Here is a 17,107-nt window from a genome sequence, read left to right on the forward strand (position 1 = left end):
TGCATTCTTGAGGTGAAACGAAACCTTCTTCCTCAATGCGTACTCTGCAGCTATATAAAGGCCGGGGGATAGCCAGGACAGGACACACAGAGACGATCTGAGGGGGGACGCAGAGCAGGCCAATGTGGATGGATCACAGGGTACATTCGTCATTAGTTTGGGCGAGAACTTCAATGTCGAGGAGAAGGATTTAGAATTGAGTCGAGAGACCACAGGGAGCCACTGGGGCTTACTGAGCAGGACAGCATCAGACCCATGCTGAGCAGTGAGGAGAGACAAGAGGCAAGAAGCCCAAAGAAAGGCCCGATGAGAGACAATCAGGGCCTGGGCCAGACAGGCGACTCTACAAGTAGCGGACGTCATAGCCTCCTTCAGCCCTCATCTCTCCTCACCTGGGCTGCTTCTCATCTATAGCCCTGCTTTGTCTCCCCCATTCTAACCCATCCTCCATGCACTGGCCACAGTGATGTTCTGAGAGGACAGGTCTGACCATGTTACCATCTTCTCCCATTCCCCAAATCCCAGTGGGGTCAACAGCCCCCTGTGCCGTGACAGCGTCTCAGCCACCTGGTCCCTTCTGACCGTCCCTAGCCCCGTGGGCGCTCCTCAGCCACTACTGGATCTAGTCTGCCGGTCTGCACCCACAGTGGCCAGAGGCCAGCCCTCCTCCCCAAGTATTTAATAAATGATCATTGATGGGTTGACTGCTAAATGACAGCAGCACTGAATTGTCGAGTGAGAAAAGCATGGGTTTTAGGTTTTCATTCCAACTGTGACCTTTATGAGCAATATGTCAATCAGCCTCTCCGGGCAGTTCTTCAGATCAAAAAAACCTCATGGCACACTTGAGAGCAGAGCCCGCGTTACTCACATTTTTCCTTGCTTTCTTCAGTCTGGACAAGCAACAAAACAGTGTCAAGCCTTGGTTTGGAGCAGCTGGTGCCAGTACACCTCTGCCCCTGGGACGAGGGTTGAGGAGACATCTCTGAGGTTCCTCCTAGCTCTGAATCCATATTCAAAGATCCCTAAGCTCCCTCACACCTCTAAATCTGATGTTTGGGGGCTGCACTTCAGCTCGTAAATAGAACAAAAAGGAGGTAATAAGCAAACACGTAAAAGGATGGGGCCTAAGAACAGAGGCACCTAACATGGAGGAGACTGCCTGAGTGGCAGGACCTGAATGATGAGCGGCGCCCCATAGCAGCCGCCAGGGGGCGACAACCTTCTTGGCTCAGGGAACAAACGGCTGGTTCTTTGTTTGACCTGTATGAATGGATTAGGTGACAGAGATCTGAGATGGCACACATCTAACAAGACATATTGAAAGGACAAGTCTAAATCCTGTAACATGAGAATGCCTCTATACGTATGTGCACATAATCCATATTTTAAAAAGTTATTTCAATGATCATTTCAGAATGGACCTTAATAAATTCAGAGGGAAGCCGACCACCAGGTAGTGGTGTACAATCCATGTTCATCTGGATGAAAAATCCTCGAGCAGAGCTAAAACTTGTCTTCAAAGGGAGATGGTATTTTTCTGCAAGTTGCGTTATCATTCCTAGTAGTCACAGAAAGGAGAGAAAAAAGTCTCGTTTAATTAGGAATCTAATTTGAAAGCATTATTGTTCTATAATTTTATAGACCTATCGAAAAACCGCATTTCAATCTTCATACATTAAAACATTAGCAATACCTGCTTACGTATCATAGTAAGACATTACAATCATTTAAAAATCCTCATACAAATTTACCTATTTGTACATATTCTGCAACTCAAGAGTATATTGTGAATAGAAAGAGTTTGTCATACCTATTAAAGCATTATTTCTAAAAAGCAATATACTATATTATGAGAAATGAAATAAAATTTAACTTATCTATTTGGGAAACTAAAAAACTAAATTGAATATACTCTTGGTCACTCTTCACTAGCAAATAAGTATAACATGTCTCGGAAAAGGTTTTTTTTTTTAGTGTTATAAAACAAAGAAGAAACCATTATGAATGATATGTCTCCACAAATAATCAAATACCTGCTATGTCGTCTACAATTTCAGTGTATGTTCTTCTGGCAATATCAAGAAATTCATTTATGTTTGACTTCACTGCATAGCATTTCTGAGTCCTCATGTTCAGACATCCTTTCAAGTACCTTGCATCATCATTAATGACTGTTTTAATTTTGTCAAGTATAGTTCCAAACCTTAAAAAGTATTTTGTAAGTCATAAGTAAAAATATACGCTTTTTAAGTCTTCTAAATAGGCTGGTAGCAAATGACAAGCAATAAAGAACTAGACATCACACAGGAAAAATTACTTTAAAATACATGTTGAGCAAAAAGTCAACGTGACAAGTTATAGTTGTGAATGTCCTAATGGCTTACCAAGGACCTATGATTTCACTGTGGGCATTCGCTCCTTCTCCCTCCCTATAACTATGAGTTTATAGTCTACCTGAGTCTCAGAGAAGTTAAATGACTTAAAACCTTAACAAAGTTGGAGGCAGAAGGGGGTTTGATCTGAGATGTCCCGGATGCCATGTTTCCTTTCCATAGGTAATCCTACAGGAGTTATCTTCCAATATTTGAAGAGCCATCATGTGGAAGCCAGACCTGACATGCCCCGTTCGATCCCCTGGTGCAGAAGCAGGACAACTGAGGCTTGCGGTTGTGAAAAGCTTCCTAACAAACTGAGACCCCTCAAAAGGCAGTCCCCACCTTCTTGAAGGTCTGTAAGCAGAAGTAGGAATCACTTGCTGGGCATGGGACAGGGAGAATTCTTGGAGATATGGTTTGTACCAGACAGCCAAGACCTGAAGTTTCTGACCTCTCAGATTCTGTTTCTATAAATGATTTCATAAAAACCTGGCATAAAGATGAAAGCAGGCAAACGAGTCATTCGCGATTTATCTTTTCTTAGTTACTTTGGTCGTTTTGTCCAAGCTTTTGTATCCCACTCTCATTCCAGTCCTTTGAGAATCCCCTCTTTAAAGCCCTAAAAGCTCTCCTCCATCCACCCACTCTCCCCCTCGTCTTTTCTGCACAAGAGGGATTCTGATGGGAGAGACCAACTGGGAAGGAATCAAACACCTTTTTATCAACTGTCCTTTAGGTTTCATCCTTGTAGGATCCTGGGATCATAATCAACAAGCTTTCTATTAACTCTGTTATCTTTCTATTGCTTCTCAATCTTTTTTATCCAATTATACTCAATAATGATCCAAGTTTTTATTTTACATGTAAGTCCATATTCTGAACCAGTGTTGCCCTTGGCTATCATCTTCCTCCTAAGTGTTGATCAAGGAGGTTTCTATACCGTTTTTGTCTCATTGTGATAACTGACCTACACTGATTGATTAAACTTCCACAGGGAATGGTAATAATTGGTGTAATTCTCAGTTCTTTTATGCATTTCACTAGATGGTGCAATGGGTAGAGCACTGGCATGGAGTTAGGAAGACCTGAATTCCAATTCATCTTCAGATTCTTCTAGTTATGTCTGAGAAAGTCACTTTACCTCTGCCTGCCTTCACTCCCTCAGCTGTAAAATGGGACAATAATAGCACCTCCCCGCAGGGTAGTTATGAGGAGAAAATGAGATCGTGCTTGTCAGGAACTCTGAAAACTTTCAGGGGTCACATTAATGCTGCTGTTGTTGTCAAATACACCAAGTGGGCAGTCCCTCACACCTGGAATGCCTCCCTCCTCCCCTCCATTCCCTGAATTGCTGATGACATGACAGTTTATTCGGGACAGTTTATTCGGGAAACCCTAATCAATCAGCAAGTAAACAAATGTATGTGGCAGGGGAAAAAAACCCAGAAGGAAATAACGGAAATGTTTATTTCTGGCCCTGGCCTCCCACAAGACACCCCGTCTCCTGCCACTGTGCACTGTCACTAGCTGCTTCCCAAGCCTAGAATTCTCTTCTTCCTCATCTCTGAATCTGTTGGCAGTGTTCTTCTGCTTTCCTTTTCAGTTGAAAGCCCTTTCGATTAGATTTTTCTAATCAGACAATACATCCTTCCTTACCTGTTAGGCATGCTCTTATCCCTGACCCTGTTAGAGACTGTGCTAAGTGCAAGAGACACACAGTAAAAGCGAAGCAGTCCCTGCCCTCAAGGGGTTCACATTTTTTTTTCAGGGTAATGAGGGTTAAGTGACTTTCCCAGGGTCACACAGCTAATAAGTGTTAAGTGTCTGAGGCTGGATTTGAACTCAGGTCCTCCTGAATCCAGGGCCGGTGCTTTATCCACTGTGCCACCTAGCTGCCCAGGTGCTTAAATTAGCATAAATGGAAGAAGAAAGGAACAGAACTTGCTAGTTCTCTTTCTCGAACATGGAGAAAGAGGTGGGCATCAAACGAACCTTGCTTACTTGAAACATTCAAAATGGGGTTAGAGTCATACACAGACACACACAAGAGTTTGGTGTGGGAATACATCAAATTCAACAGAAAAACAAGCAGCAATTGGAAGGGGCAGTGGTCTTAAGAGAAAGAGAATACTGAGGAAGAGGGAACAGTTCCAAACAAAACAAGGGTAGTGACAAGGGGGTCAAAAAGGAAAGGACTAGAACATGGGGAATGGTGACCTGAACGGCCTCAGACAACTAGAGGAACAAACTGGGGTGCGCTAATGGAATGGGCTATAAGAAATGATCTCAGAGAACCCTAGGTAGTAGGAAATGACAACCTGAAGGGAGGAGAAGCAGGAAAACAAGCTGTGCAAGGGCAGCTCTGAAAGCTTCCCTTCTGACCAATGCACCGACCAGCCTTGTCTCCAGGAGATGGGCGGTTGTGCATGTTAGCTGCCTCTTGGTCGAGAAGCGACAGGCACAAGGAACAAAAACAGGCATTTCTGTACGTGTGCACAGGGCTACCGGGTGGCCACTAAGTGGATCCGCGTCGCCGGGTTATGCTTATTTTTCACGAGGGATTGAACTGGAAAAGGTCGTTGGTGGGCAAGAGCGGTTTTCAGTCTTGATGAACAAAAAAAGGCCTGTGACACTTTTAAACATGCAAAGAGGAGAAGGAAGTCCAGGTGGAACTAGAGACAAGCAGAAGAGTTTTGAATGTATTACTATTGTCGTTTAAAACAAACAACAAAAAACATGCTGATTTACACTTTCATACAGGATCCTTTCAATGCTCTCTGAAGCTGGATTTAAACTCGGGTCTTCCTGACTCTAGGACCAACCCTCCACATCATCTAGATGCCTTTAAATGTTTGATAAATGCTTGGCTGATAAAGCCCATTTGGTGACAATGCAGAGTGCCCAAAGAGAAGTCCTGTGTAAGCCTGGAAGGTGGACTAGAGGTCAGAAGTCCTGTGGTTTTAGATGAAACCTATGCTTTAAGAATGTCAGTGTGGAAGCTTTGTGAGGGATGGATGGGCAAGGGGAAAGAAAACAGTGAGTCTTGTAAGAGACCAGGTGAGCAGTGATGAAGGTTTGAATGAGGGTGCAGGCAAAGGAAGAGAAGGGCGCAGACACGAGTCATGTTGTGAAGGGAGGATGCTCTTGGCACAAACAAGCAAAGGATCCATCTTCCCACTGACTACATTTGCAAACCAAAAAATGAAATATGATTTTAAATTAAATGTTCAACTAAAGATAGAATAATTGTAACTTAAAGTCTAATTAACTATCCATACATTCAAAACTAGCAGGAGAAATGAGGGAAAAATTAGATCTTCATTGAGTAGAGAGGTTGAAACAATACCTGTTGTCTTCTAAGGAATTGTAGTAAGCCTTTAATAAAGGTGTGTTACACTTCTTCAGCAGTGCCTATTAAATAAAAATTTTAAGGTTACGATGAATGAATATTAATTCCTTCACCTTAATAAATCAAGATCTATTACGATCTTAAACATTGAATTCCTCCTTAAAAGTTTTGCTCACCAAACCAAAGCTTCAAATGATTATACTCCAATTATTTACTAGAGAGGTCTGTGCTTACTTAATTTAATGGAATGCATAGCATCATAAATAATAAAACTGGGCTATAGTTTAGTGGTCAAAGTGCTGTACTACATGCATAAAGTGAAACAATGGGGTTAAGCAGTTCCTTCATGCAAAATCTAGGGCTGTTTGTTTGTCTCTTTGAATTCAGGCAAACTTTGTAACATTCACAGGAGAAGGTGGAAAGAAAAGAACCACTTAATTTGTGGTTTTAGCCAACGTGCCTCTTCTCAGGGGTCAGTGTTAGCTCTTGTAAAAATCTTTACAGATTTAGTCTGCCAGAGCTGCCCTTGTAACTCTGTCCCTATCAAAAGGCATCCCACAACTTCCTACAGAAACAATGCCACCGGCCCTGTCAAAGGAGAGGGGGCACTCAGGGCTTTGTTTCAAAGATTTCATTACCACGGGGATATAGTCCTAGAGGAAACACCAGATCTGCAGGACCTGGGTTCAAATTATGGACATGGCACATATGGCCCAGTGTGACGGTGGGAAAATCAGTCTGCCCTACGGGCCCCGGGCTTCACTGATTGGGAGTGCCCATTCCTCATCTACAGTATGAGTATGTTGGATTAAACTACATCTAGGGCCCTTCCCAATTCTCAATCTCCTATGAATAACCATGCCACCGCCTGGACCTTTGAAAACCTACCTCGGTCTTCCAAGCAGCTTTCCCTGATGCACTTTGTCAGGTCACCTTTCTCTTTTCCAAGCTCCAATACCATTTTGCCACTCTTACGTTCCTATCATATGTTGTTCACCTGCTTCTCTTTCCTATTGTTTCTGGTTCAGATCTGTGCTTTCACAGACCTATAGAACTCTATGAGCTGAAACTCCTTGCACTGATGGATGCAATGGAGTCTCAGGCTGGAGGGCTGGCACACTAGATACACACTTACTCATGATCGTAGGAGTGTGTGTGTCAGAGAGAAGACCTGAAGCCCAGTCTTCTACACCCCCAGGGCAGTTTGCTACCTACTGGCCACACTGCTTTTCTTCACTACTAGCTTCTCCTGACCCTGCTTTGTCCTGGTCTCCTCCTGCTCAAGTGTCTCCTCTGCCGGATCTTCATCAAGGTAATGTCTGCTAACCGTGGGTGCCCCCAAGGTTCTATCCAGGGCTCTCCTCTTTTTTCTCTATAAGTCCTTAATCTGCTTTCTGTCGTGGGCCTCTCTGCTAGTCCATGGAAATCTATGGACCCCTTCTACTGTTTTTAAATGACAAAACAATATAGATAACAAAGGAAGCCAATGTTATTGAAATAGCGATTATATTTGAAATGAGCCAAATGCTGTTGTAAACAAGTTCACAGACTTCAGGTGAAGGAGCCCGTTCTACATTATCTCCTGTGGTGGTCTCAGTAGCTCCCAGGAATGTAATGATCTACACCAACGGTTCCTAGATCCTTATCTCTGGCCTTCATCTCTCTCCTGAGCTCACATCACCAGCAGCCTCTTGGACATCTCAAATTTCTAAAACAGAACTCATTCTCTTTCCCCCAAATCCTCCCCTCTCCTCACCTTCCCCATTATTGTCGAAGTGCTCTAGTCCTTGGTAACAACCTTAGATTCTCACTCCCACTTGCCCATGTGTTCAATCCATGGACAAAGTCATTTCTACTTTCTCACGGGATCTCCTGCGTGTCTCCTTCTCTCTACACAGTCACAATGCTAGCCCAGGCCTTCCCCACTTCTGTTCCTGCCTGGAGTTTTCTAACTCTTGTCTGTCCCCCACTCAGCTACCAAAATGGTTTTTCCAAGGGGTCACTCTGCTCCCCTCAGGGAGCTCCAGTAACTCCCCTTAAGAGCTAATATTAGACAGAACTTACCAGGTACCAGGTGTTGGGCCGAGTGCTCTATGATCCTCACAACAACCCTGGGAGGGAAAGGGGGGTGCAGTTGCTACCTCTTTTTATGGATGAGGAAACTAAGGCAAACAGAGGCTAAGTGGGTTGCCCAGTGAGTCAATACAAAGCCCTCTGTTTCACCTCTAAAATCTTTTGTAACCTGTCCCCTGCCTAGCCACTACACTGGCCTGCCGTGCTCCATCTCCCAGCTGTCGCTAATACCCGGGACACACTGCACCCCCACGTCTTCATTTCCCGTGTCTGTCCAGGCCCTCCCAGGTACCCACAGCCATGCGTGCCTTCCTCTTTCAGATCACAGCTTACGTCTCCCTGGCTATTAATGAGGTGTACCCTCCTTGGAGCCTGGGCCTGTTTTTACCTTCCTTCATACCTACTGCGCTGCACACAGTGCCTGGCCTATATAAACAATTAATAAATGCTTGCTGACCGACTTGACGTGTTTATGTTCTGTGTTACAGTTACATGTGAATGACTTTTAGCTCCTCTCTAAGACCATAAGGTCTGTGAGAGCTGAGACTAAACCTTGTATCTGTACATCTTTCAATATCCTAGCATGGCGCATTACACACTGAAGTTGCTCAGAATATGTCGACTGAATGAAAAAAGGAACTAAACGTGGGAATTCTATTTTTTCCTTCTGCTTCCTTCCTGTTAGCCTTTGTCTATTTGTTTTCTGGGAGCAAAACAAAAATGAAATGCTCAGACTCTCATTCTTACCACTATCCACCAGCCTGGATCTCCGTCCAATATGTAAGGCAAACATCATACTATTTAGTTATCCAGCTTCACATAAATATGTCTTAAATGAGTTAAATATAGTAGAAGAACATCAAATAACCATATTATAAAATGTATTTGTGATTTTTTAGAATTACCTTTAAAGGATCCACAAGTTCTAGAGTATGCTTTAGGTAAATTAAATTTGTTATCTTTGATTCAGCTGCTTTAACCTATTGCGGAAAAACACAAATACAATTGGTTCAATATTATTTAATGAGGAAATATTTTTGCTCGCCAATATTATAAATGTCATAATGTCATATTTATAAAATATTATAAAAAGTCTAAGTTTTTCAAAAATAACTGACAGTCACTCCATAGAAGGTCCCCAGAGTAGTGTTGTGAGAAGCTATTAAGCAATGCTGTCTTGAACATGAATTCCCAATTATATTCCAGTTTCAAAAGGTTAATTCCATCCCCTCAAATCCAAAATTCTACCAAGAAATGTCAGCTACATTTCTGGGCATTAAGATGTTCATGGGGGGGGGGGGAGAGGGGCAGCTAGGTAGTGCAGTGGATAAAGCATAGGCCCTGGATTCAGGAAGACTTGAGTTCAAATCTGACCTCAGACACTTGACACTTACTAGCTGTGTGATCCTGGGCAAGTCACTTAATCCCAATTGCCTCACCCCCCAAAAAAAATATTCATAGGAAGCTGAAGGTGTAAGGATACACCCCCAGCAGAAAAAGGACATGCAGAGATGTGGAAATCATGTGGGATTCAAAGTGAAAGGTTCTGCCTAGCTGTGGCTCTGCCACTCGGTCTTTGTGTGACCTTAGACAAGTCCCTCCACTCCCTCAGAGGAGAATGTGTGTGACCTCTAAGGTCTCATGGCTCTGAATCAGCTACCCTAACTGGGGAGACAGTTCTTACAGCGAAACCCGAGTACTTTGACTGACACTTCCTGATTCGGTAATAATAAAAAAGTGTGATGCATCTGTGTAGGAGTACAGAGAACTCCGCTCTTTTTTATAAACACTTATGGAGTTTGAGGTCAAGAACTGAAGGGATGCACTGAACTTACCAGTGGGGAGAAAGGGGAAGAGCTTGTAGGTTACGGTGATGGGGAAGACAGCAGAGTCGGTTATTAATGAATGATGCTCTTCACTATGTCACATCAAAACAACCAGAAATAGCGACAGCAGCTAGCCTTTATATAGCTCCTCCGATGGGCCGGGCACTGTGCTGAGAGCTTTTGTCATTTTATCCTCACAGCAACACTGGGCAATAGATATTATTATGCCCATTCTACAAATGAGGAAACTGAGGCACATAGAGGAGAACTGACTTGCCCAAAGTAATTCAGCTAGTAATTGTCTGAGGTCATATACACTGTGTCTTACTGCATCATCCCAAGAAAGTTCTTATATAAAAGAAAATCGCAGGAAAAAAGAGTAAGCAATAAGGAAAAGCATAAAAACCTTCATACAAGGAAGAAAAACTAGAGGGTAAGAGAATCCAAGGACAAAACTTCAAAAGAAAAAAATAATTTCAAAACAACTACAACTACAGAGAAAAGAATGGATTGATCCTATGAACCATGGCAGTTGATGGGAGGTCCTAATGAAAAAACTGAAGTACTAGGTTGTGAAATTATAACTATAAGTTTAAAAAATAATGAATATATGGCTTAGAACAAAAGCATAAAAACCTCAGCCAAGCAATAGAGGTAAGTAAGTAAATAGAACTCAAAAATTAAATGATAAGAAACAGCAATCAAAAGATTCAAAAATTGGAAGGACGTAAAATGTTTATAAACAAAAAATAATTTACTTGGAAAATGACTTGGAGAAATCATCCAAAAAACTGGGCAATCCAGAAAAACATGATGAACCAAAAACCCTGAACACAACGTTTCAAGAAACCAGGCAAGAAAATTTCTGAGGAATGTGAAAAACAGAAATCACCGCGCAGATGCTGAGAATTCAGAGATTATGTCTAGGAGGAACCCCAGGTGTAATTCACTCAGAAATACGATCCGAAGCTCCCGTGTCAAAAAGAAAACATGCTAAGCAGGCAGAAAGAGGAAGATCCTGTTACTAAAGAATTCTACTCTTGGGTAAGACAAAGAGAAATGAGCTACAGGAGATGAGATACACCTGAAGACAAAGGGAAAGGTCCTGCCCCTGATAGTTGAGCATAATCCTACAGGGGAAATGATGGACCTGTAAAAGCTGCAAATATTTAGCCCACAGAAGACTCTCAGGACTTAACAGATGTGCTCAAGGCTTGTCTTCTGCACGAGGCATTCGATTTGTTCTGTATGGGTCCAGGGGTTTGAAGAGGCTCGGTGGGGCAGTGGGGAAGCACTGGGCTCAGAATCAGGAAGACTCATCTTCATGAATTCCGATCTGGCATCAGACACTTGCTCTTCGTGTGACCCTGGGTAAAGCATTTCACCCCACTTACTTTAGTGCCTTATCTATAAGAAGAGCCGCAGAAGGAAACAGCCGACCATTCCAGGATCTCTGCCAACCAAACCCCAAAATGGGGTCAACAGAGAGTCAAACACAGCTGAATAACAATGAAATGGGTGTGTCTGTTCACTGCCCTCCTGGGCGGAACACTAAGTTCTTGATGCAGGTTTGGGTCTGTTGGCTTATGCTCAGTTGAGTTTCAGCAGACAGCTTCTGGACGTCATCCTGGCAGCCCCTGGGGAGGCTCTGCAGGCTTCCCTGTGGTCTGGGCATCTTGCTCTGGTTGTTACACTGCAAGCTTACATGCAGGACTAAAGTCTAGAACCAACTTGCTGCTGCTCTGCTCCTGGGTTCTGAGCCACACAGCCACGTTTCTGGGATGGGGACCACTCCTCTCCACTCTGGATCTAGGACCCTGAACTGGGCAGCGGGCAACAGGGCTGGTACTTGCTCTGGCTCCTCATGCTAGGTTGGGGTCTTCTAGAATTGCCTTCTTCTCCAGGGCTTCCTTCCCTGGTCTTCTTTCTTGGTTCTTTTTGTGCACTGTGAGAATTGGAGTGCCACCCCCTGCTGAGAGGGACATTGTGAGAACCAGGGCAGCTCCGCCCTGGAAAGAAAACATGTGACTTGGCATCCAGAAGTTACTGCCTGTTAGTTCTGTCAATCAGTGCTACCGGCCAATTAGCTTGGAGCTGTGTGTGTGTGTGGATGACCCTGCTTCCTGTTTCACAGGGGGCTTCTGGGAGAAGCGGCTGAGGTTCGCTCTCTTTTCGTCCGGGACTTCAGCTTAGCAGCAGGCAGGACTTCACATGGGCTGCTAGGAAAGGAAGGTTTTCTCTCTGGCTAGACCGAATAGATCTAAGCTAGGGTTTTCCATTCTATAAGGGATCTGCTCTCAACCTCTCTCTCTTCACTAAATTCTAATACACTTTAATAAATACTAAAAAGCTGAATTTATCAGTAAGTTTAGCCAGCTTCCCCCCAAAACTGGGGGGGGGCAGGTTAGGACCCACATTAGATTTTAAACATCATAGCACTAGAGGTTGGAATATTCCCTGCTGCCACTGCCACTGAATTCCTGGCAGGCCCCTGTCCCCAGCATCTAGAGCCCTCTCTGTCTCCACCACACGGCCAAAGGTAGTAAGAAAGATTATTTCACAGTATATTTGGCCACCACCATATAGTTCAGTCTTCATGATAAGTATCTGCAAAAGGACCTCATGAAAATAACTGCAAATCTTACATCAGTATCTGCTGCAAATGATGAAGAGGTAAGGAAATCCCATGAAGAACTCAATTAGAATCATCCACATTCAATCAACAAAGATTTGCTATGAGGTGTGAAAGCAGGTCTCCAAAGTAGAATACACAATAGAATACAATGGGTGGTGAAGAGACATTATTCAAATGTCCATTTGTATCTATGCACTATTACACCATTGTTGGTGTTCAGTCATTTCTGTGAGGTCTGACTCTCTTGGCAAAGATACTGGAGTGTTTGCCATTTCCTTCACCAGATCATTTTACAAATGAAGAACTGAGGAAAACAGGGTGAAGTGACTTGCCCGGGATCATACAGCTAACGAGCCTGTGAGGTCAGAAACGGCTCGTTCTGAAGCAAAAGAAGCAAGAACTCATCTCGGCTGACTAGTTCCGCACTGGCAACTTGCGGAGATTATCTAGATCATCCTGAAGTTGTGCCTATCATGCAGTTCAGCTGGCAGACCCAGAATTAGGCCGGCCACTCAGCAAGACGGATGCTCACAAGAGAAGAATCTTATGGGTTTGTCTCCAGATGGCTGGGAGAAATTGAGAATGCACAGAAGGGTTAGTGAAGGACAAATGGAGCATAAAATGTCAGATAAGCTTCTGTATCTAACAAGACCTTCCTGTTAGGCCCCCATCTACACACAGCTCTTTAATGTCTCTCAAGCTTCTGAGAGGTTAACTCGACCATGACCCACAGCTAGTGAAATGGCTCACCCTAGCCAGCTCCATCCCCTTTTGGAAAGCCTTCCAGCCCCCGCCCCGCCGTGGCACACCACACAAAACGAAGCACTTGTGCAACTCTCTGACTCCCATCCAGAGCCGCATGTCTTCCCGCAATTCTCCTGACCCCGGGCACTGGTGTGGCACAAAGAGCATCTCTGCTATCCCATGCTCTTGCTAGGTCACCACACACGTCCTTTTCCAGCGTGGTTCAGTCTGCTCAGATCCATCACACATCCCTCTCTTCCCTTGAGATGATCTGCAATTTTGAGTCACTGCAGTATTGTAGAATCACCCCTGCTGTTTCCCTCACCTTCAGTCTCTCCTAGTCTACTGACCGCTTCCCTACTGCTGACAAACATGTCTGTCTGCCTCATCCTCATAAAACCCTCACCAGAATCAGCCATCCTCCGCCCCATCCGGCCTCTCGCCTTCCTGCCTGGTTAAATGCCCCAGAAGGCTTTCTACTGCCCCTTTCTTTCCTCTCACTCTCCTCTGACCTCTCTGTAGTCCAGCTTCCAACCTCATCCCTAAACTCAAGCTGGTCTCCGGGAAGTCTGATGGCCTACGAGGTCACGTTCCACTCCTCACTCTCTCTCTCTCCTCCACATCCAATTTGTTGCCAAGTCTTGTTGATTCTACCTGGAGAAGATCTCTTCCATACACTCCTTCCCTCCTCTGACCCTGCTGCCAGCCCAGCGCAGGCCCGGTGCACCTGGGGAGGACCAACACCTCTGGTGTGATGGCTGCTTGTCCACCTTTGGCGTCCCCTCCCTCTCACCTGTGGCTCCAAGGAGCTGACACATGGGAAGTGGCCACAGACCAGGAAAGTGCCCTGGTAGAAAGGCTAAACCCCCTGAAGGTAGCCAGCAGGCCTCAAACCTGCCGGGGAGTTAAGGGACTGTCTACCCCAAGCACGCAAAGACTTGTCCCAGCAGAAGGGGCAGACGAGAACAATTTGTGCCAGTGGCCATGCAGGTGGCTGAAGCAGGCTCTAGGGAGCACTCTGAGTCTGGTCAGACACTGAAGAGGCCAAGGTGGTCCACTGGCTCTTGGGCCGCAGCCACTGGACTTCAGTGACTCAGGGGAAAGTGAGGTTGAGGGCTTTGTGCGACTCAGCCTCACTTAAAGCTGATTTAAGATCGAGATGTGATTGATCCTCTTCAACTGGGCTATTGCCATCCCGTGCTGGGGGGTCTCCTTGTCCCGCCCGTCCCCCTTCCCATCCACCCTCCACTCAGCCATCTAAGGGACCTCCCTAGAGCAAAGCTCTGCCCATGTCGTCCCCATATGAAATGAGCTCCACGGCCTTCTGTGGCGGCCAAGGTCTTCGCTGTCCGGCCCTCTGCTGCTTTCCCAGTCTAACTTAGCGCCTTGTCACTGGGGCCCCTCTCATCTCTGCCTCCTGGCCTCACTGGCTTACACCAGGGCCCAGCTAAAATGCCCCTTCTACAGGAAGCCCAATGGTCAGGCCTCCCTTCTTAGAAGGGCTCCAGCTCACCGGCACATGGCTCATCTGCACGCTGTCTCCCCCCCCCCCCCCCCCGCACCCCTCCCGGCTGAGCTGCAGGAGAAGAGGAGAGTTGGTTCGGTTGGGTTTGCCTTCTTGTCACCCCCAGCCCGTAGGACAGGGCCGAACAGATGGGAGGCACCTGTGTTTGCCGAGCCGACTTTAAACCCCAAAGCAAGCACTGATATCAGAACCTGGAGACAATAAGAAGCCACAGCAGTGGAGTGAGTGACAGTCAAAAGATCACTTTAGTAGCTGAATGGAGGATGGATTGAAACACAGAAAGACTTGAGGCAGGAGAGCCCCCCCCCCCCAGCTACTGCAGCAGTCCAGCTGGGAGGGGCTAAGGGTCTACACAGCATGGTGCAGGCAGTGCCAGACACTATGAAGGCTGAAACAATACCCCATGCAAACAGAATGGATCTGGGTTATAAACACGACTGAAAAGTCAAGCGTGACCTGCAGTGGGTTTCTAGGAAACAGGGAGGTTGGGGTACTCTCAAAAGTTATAAAAGTTGGCAAGAGGCACCCTCCCAATTCCTCAGCCTCCTCCGCTCCCAGTCTGGCACAGAGATGGTCACCCCCTTGCTCTGGCCACCACCCACCGCAGGGCAGGTGTTCTTACTTCAACATCCCCTCACCAGCCCTCAGTCTGCTGCGGTTCCCCCTCCCTGTGGTCTCATCCTCCTGCACCTCCCAAGGCCATTGCCCCTACCCAAATGCATTCCTCAGTCCCAACAGCTAGCCAACTCGTGCCATCCCACACCGTCCTGCATCTTCAAATCCTGGTGCTTGCGTCCTGACGGGAACCGGCCCTGACTGCTCACCACATCTTCGCTACTGAATAAAGTTAGAGAAAACCACACAGCCAAGAAAGCTGGGTCGCCTGCTCCTGCCATTTCTTCACAGTAAATCTCCCTCTCTTAGAGCTAATTGGGTCTAATCAACTAGATGAAAACGGAGTGCTGCACAACTCGAACTGGGGAGCAGACGCGAGTCACCAAGGCAGGAACTGTGGAGTGGGGGTGGGCAGGAGCACAGCATCAGCTCCCAGGGCCTAAGGACATCCAATGTACATCACTCAGCCCCAGACGAGAGGCCACGAGCTGACTCAGCGCAGGGAAGCCCAAGTCCTATCACAGCCTGAGCCCTCAGCCCAGTCCAAAGCTGAGGAACAGAGACTCAGCCTGGATTCAGCACCCCATGCCTCCAGTAAGGGTCTTCCCAGAGCAGATCATGAGCTCAACCCTCCTCCCAGCAAATACAAGCCAGCAATCCAAAAATACCTCCCTGAAATCTCTCTGTGCTAATAGAAGAAAACTTCGCGAGGACTTTCTGCCGTCAGAATACAACTGGGAAATTTCCCAAACCCTGTGCCTGCTTTCCCCATATACGAAAAGAAAGGTGTTCTTACACCCGGACGTTCACTGAAGTTAGCAATCCCTACTCTCCCTGCTTTTGCATCTACTACAAAAAGAATGGCCCGTCAGCCTCAAGTCAGAAAGTGTTTGGTGTTATGGATATGCCCATTCAAAAAGCAATATTGTCATGACAGTATTTGAAGTTATAGATTCTTTGAGTTATCACTGCTCTAAGTTTTTTTTTTAAGTAATATAATACATTTTAAAATAATGGTATGCCCAGGAGTTAAACAATATTAAAATCATAAATCATGAGCACAATCATGTAAAGGATCCTAATGGAAATGCACAATAATCAGAAGTGTAAAACTGATTCAATTTTCTATTAACTGAACTTTGCATAACTTTATCAAAAGGCCAACTTCACCTATGGATTCTTCAAAGAAATTTGCACTAACAAGGCTTGTGCTGACTAGATTTGCTGACAGCAGAAAAATGCCTGACTCATTTCTTGAGGATTCTGAGTTTTTCAGTATTCCATATTCTCGGTTGGTGTCCTTGGTGAATACAAAACATGTGATATGTGTACAAGGAGAAAAAAATCTGCTCCTCTGCCTGACCCGTGACAGGTTTCATTATATAGTGCTCTTTTATGGGATCTGTGTGGGACGGGCAGAATCCATAATCTGCAGAGCAATAATAGTACACTAGATACAACTTAGCCTTCTTGTCATCGAGACAGGAAAAGACCAATGTGCTACATCTTCTTCCTTTTCTTTTTCTTTTTTCTTTTTTTTTTAGAGAGGCAATTGGGGTTAAGTGACTTGCCCAAGGTCACACAGCTAGTAAGTGTTAAGTGTCTGAGGTCGAATTTGAACTCAGGTCCTCCTGACTCTAGGGCCGGTGCTCTATCCACTGCGCCACCTAGCAGCCCCTTCCTTTTCTTTTAATAGAGAGAAAACCTCTATAATGTTTTAAAACATTCTCCATCTCTTTAATTAAAATATTTACATGGGTATCCTTCTCCCCTGTGTCCATAGATGCTCCTCAGGTCATTAAAGGGCATCAGTAGATACCAGACCTCATAATCAGAATGACAAAATGAGAATTAGTGGCACCCTCAGCTCCACCTAGTCCAGCCCCCATCTGAAAGGAAACCCCACTGAGACACATGGCTTAAAGACCCAAAGGAGGTAGACCCCAGCCAGTCCCCGGGCAG

The 17,107-nt window shown here is 45.4% G+C and overlaps 1 protein-coding gene across 1 annotated transcript in view; it reads right to left on the minus strand.

Annotated features, from left to right (window-relative positions):
- MSH4 (mutS homolog 4) overlaps positions 1-17,107 on the minus strand; it is a 68,539-nt gene that overhangs the window by 31,250 nt on the left and 20,182 nt on the right. The window contains exons 9-12 of the mRNA XM_043999329.1: positions 8,706-8,780; positions 5,725-5,789; positions 2,037-2,206; positions 1,425-1,561 (exon numbers count right to left, since the gene is read on the minus strand). Of these exons, the coding sequence (XP_043855264.1) occupies positions 1,425-1,561; positions 2,037-2,206; positions 5,725-5,789; positions 8,706-8,780 (447 nt within the window). The remainder of the gene's footprint in view (positions 1-1,424; positions 1,562-2,036; positions 2,207-5,724; positions 5,790-8,705; positions 8,781-17,107) is intronic.

Source organism: Dromiciops gliroides, chromosome 4 (assembly GCF_019393635.1).
Source record: "Dromiciops gliroides isolate mDroGli1 chromosome 4, mDroGli1.pri, whole genome shotgun sequence".
NCBI classification, from domain to species: Eukaryota; Metazoa; Chordata; class Mammalia; order Microbiotheria; family Microbiotheriidae; genus Dromiciops; species Dromiciops gliroides.